The sequence below is a fragment of the Rhincodon typus genome, chromosome 19 (assembly GCF_021869965.1).
Source record: "Rhincodon typus isolate 14 chromosome 19, sRhiTyp1.1, whole genome shotgun sequence".
NCBI lineage: Eukaryota > Metazoa > Chordata > Chondrichthyes > Orectolobiformes > Rhincodontidae > Rhincodon > Rhincodon typus.
In genome coordinates this window covers 48275697-48278709 of record NC_063350.1, presented here as the reverse complement: position 1 = coordinate 48278709, position 3013 = coordinate 48275697, and the positions used below count along the sequence as shown (strand labels likewise).

At 35.5% G+C, this 3013-nt stretch overlaps 1 protein-coding gene across 1 annotated transcript in view; it reads left to right on the top strand.

Annotated features, from left to right (window-relative positions):
• Window positions 1–222: 222 nt before the first annotated feature.
• snx21 (sorting nexin family member 21) overlaps window positions 223–3013 on the top strand; it is a 7948-nt gene continuing 5157 nt past the window's right edge. Inside the window, exon 1 of the mRNA XM_048608596.1 lies at window positions 223–372. Coding sequence (XP_048464553.1) covers window positions 253–372 — 120 coding nt within the window. The 5' untranslated portion in view covers window positions 223–252. The remainder of the gene's footprint in view (window positions 373–3013) is intronic.

The following is a 3013-nucleotide window of genomic DNA, read 5'->3' as shown; positions in this document are numbered from 1 at the left end:
TTCTCTTTTGAGGGATTGTACCTTGACTGTGCCTAAAGGTAGCCCTTTGTTCAAGTACTGTTTTACCTGTCAGTCAGCCTTTTAGTTTTAGTCCATCTGGCCCAGCTCCATTCTTGCCTTACTGAAGTTGGCAGTCCAACAGTTGATTGCAATTATTTTAAGTACATTGTCTGTTGTATTAGCTTTCTGGCAAAATTACCATTCACTTTGTGTTTTACAGAGAGCCTTTGGGGTGAGTTGAAGCATTGCAACATGCTTACTAAACAGCTTCAGGAAAGTTGGAAGAAATCCAAAGGGAACCACATCGTTGAGAAACTGATTTTTGAGGTCACTAGTGCCAATGTGGTTCAGGACTCATCCTCCAAATATGTGGTGAGTATTTGTTGTAGTTTAGGTCAATGAATAGATATTCCTCTTTTTCTTGGTGAAAGGCATTTATCTGTAAAAGAAAATCTCCACTTTATTATACTCTAGCTATTGAGATGAATGGCATAGAAAATCATGAAAGGGAAGGAATGAGTGAGATAAGCTAAAGTGGATTGAGGCTTCTTTGGAAATTTTTCTCTTTATTTGTCGCCAAATACCTTCAATCTGACATTGCCATAAAATCACTGGAGTTAAATCTAGAATCTACCAATAAGCTTGAAGAATGAAGAACATCTGAATGGTTTCTTCTAACATAGTAAGGTGGCAAACATATCAAGACCCCCAACCCAGGCCTGTTGGAACTGGGATTCTGCATTGAGGGAGAGTTTTGCTGTTCTGTCAAATGGAACTGTTGTGACTTAATTTCTTGATTTGATTTTATGGGACACGTGAAACATGATCTTGCAACACGTTTGAATTTCACTTTGAACGTAAATAAACCAATGGTTGAACATTCAGGCGTGGAATTCATTTACGTGTGGTGTGTATTCATGTTATGGCTGCTGCTGTTTATAATTTGCACACCCACACACCTCCTTACCTGGTCTGGCCTCGTGTGACTTCAGACCCACAGCAATGTGGTTGGCTCTCAATGCCCTGTGGGCAGTTAGGGATGGGCAACAAATAATGGCCTAACCAGCAAAATCCACATCCAGTGAATGAATTTTTTAAAAAATGAAGTGCATTTGCTTTTGTTTCTTGTCTTCCACCTTTCTCACACAAACATACTTGAGAGAAGGTTTTACTTTTATGAACATAATTTATTTTTTCTGATAGAACATCTAAACTCATCAAACTTTATTCAGATGCTTTTTTTTTGTTGGTGAAAACTGAAAGATAATTGTATTTATACTTTTTCATTGACTAATGTTCCTAAACTGAAGTATATTGGTCACAGATTGAAAATTTAAGCAGTTTTTTTTAAAATTCTGAGTATATGTATCTTCTTATAAATGATTGGAGTTTTTAAAACAATGTATAATTATATCTTTAAAGAGTATCAGCAGAAGGAGTAATGTGTGAGCTACCATATTTCCATGTGTCCTATTAATCTTTTAGTTGGTTTATAGCAAATAATCTTTTAAATCACAGAATGCTACAGTTACTTGTACTCTGTAATTATATATTAAGTGCAAGTCATTATCTAAGCAGTCTCCTGTGCCAAAGTATTTTTTTTTTGTCCATGTTTTTCAAAGACCTAGGCAATAGAATTAATTGTTTGTTTCACAAATGACACATCGGGTAATCCTGTATCAATTTAACCTTCCCTGTAAAAATACAGACAGCTTCTTGCAATTTCTGACGGAGTTAAATTTGTTAATTAAAGCAGAAATAGAAATGACAGGCAGCAGCAATCTAATGTTACTCTAATTGATTCACAATGTGTGGTTTAATTAGGATGAAAGCTGGTAATGCTAGTTATCAGGGCACTATGATTCTCAATTATAGTTGTCTCAACAACAGGGTGAGACAGTGGCTATTATTAGTAAAAGAGAGAAATCTATTAGTAGACGAAATGCCAGATCAGTGGGAAGTGCTTAGAAAAGATTTGAACATGCTACAGAAACAGTTTATACCCTTTAATGGACAAAAGCTTTACTTGGCAAAGTAAAACAGCCATGGATGACTAAAGAAGAAAGGAGAACAGATATTTCAAGAAAACAGACAATAATATATAAGATTGTGTAAGCTGTGGTGAAAAGTGCACAAAGAACAGCAAAGGACAACAAAACAGACACTAAGTGCTCCAAAAAGAGCTTGAATACAAATTTGCATGGGATATCAAAATCAGTACAATTATTCTAAAGTATTATTAGGGGAAAAGTCAAGAGCATTATTTAAGCTGGCAATGATGATGTTTCCTACTTCAAGTAAGGAAGGGATGGCATGTTGGTGAATTATGGTAGATGACAAGGATTTGCCATTTCATCCAATAAAACTAATTTTGTATCCGGGGCAAGGACTCACCGTAATTCACATAAGCAAAATAATAGCAATGGAGAAAATAGTAAAGAGTGACAAATCATCAACACTGATTCTTTGCTTCTCATTACATTTAAAAAAAAAAATTTTAACCATTGGAACTGCCCTAATTACAATTCTCCAAATTTCTCACCATTCAGAAACTCTTCCTCTGGAGCACAATATTGCAAATGCTATTTAGCTACTTAAAGGTTATAAAGGGAAACCAGGGGATTACAAGACATTTAGTCCAATCTCTGCTGTGGAGAAATTACTCATGTCTATTATTAACAATAGAATGACTGAACACATGAAATTTTTAGCTGCTTAGTAATAGAACTAGCCTATGATTGTAAAGGGTGGGTCATGTCTGAAGAACCTGATTGAATTTTTTTGAAGAGGTAACAAATGGGTGAATAAAATTATAACAAATGGACTCCAATAAAGTTTAAGTTGAGGCCAGAAAACAGATGAGAATATCTTCTTAATGGTGAAAGACCAGAATCAGTATCAGTTGGTAGACAGAAAACAAAGAATAGGAATAAACAAATCTTCTCCTGGTCAACAGCCAGTGACCACCAGGGTGGCACAATGGCTCAGTGGTTAGCACTGCTGTGTTATGGTG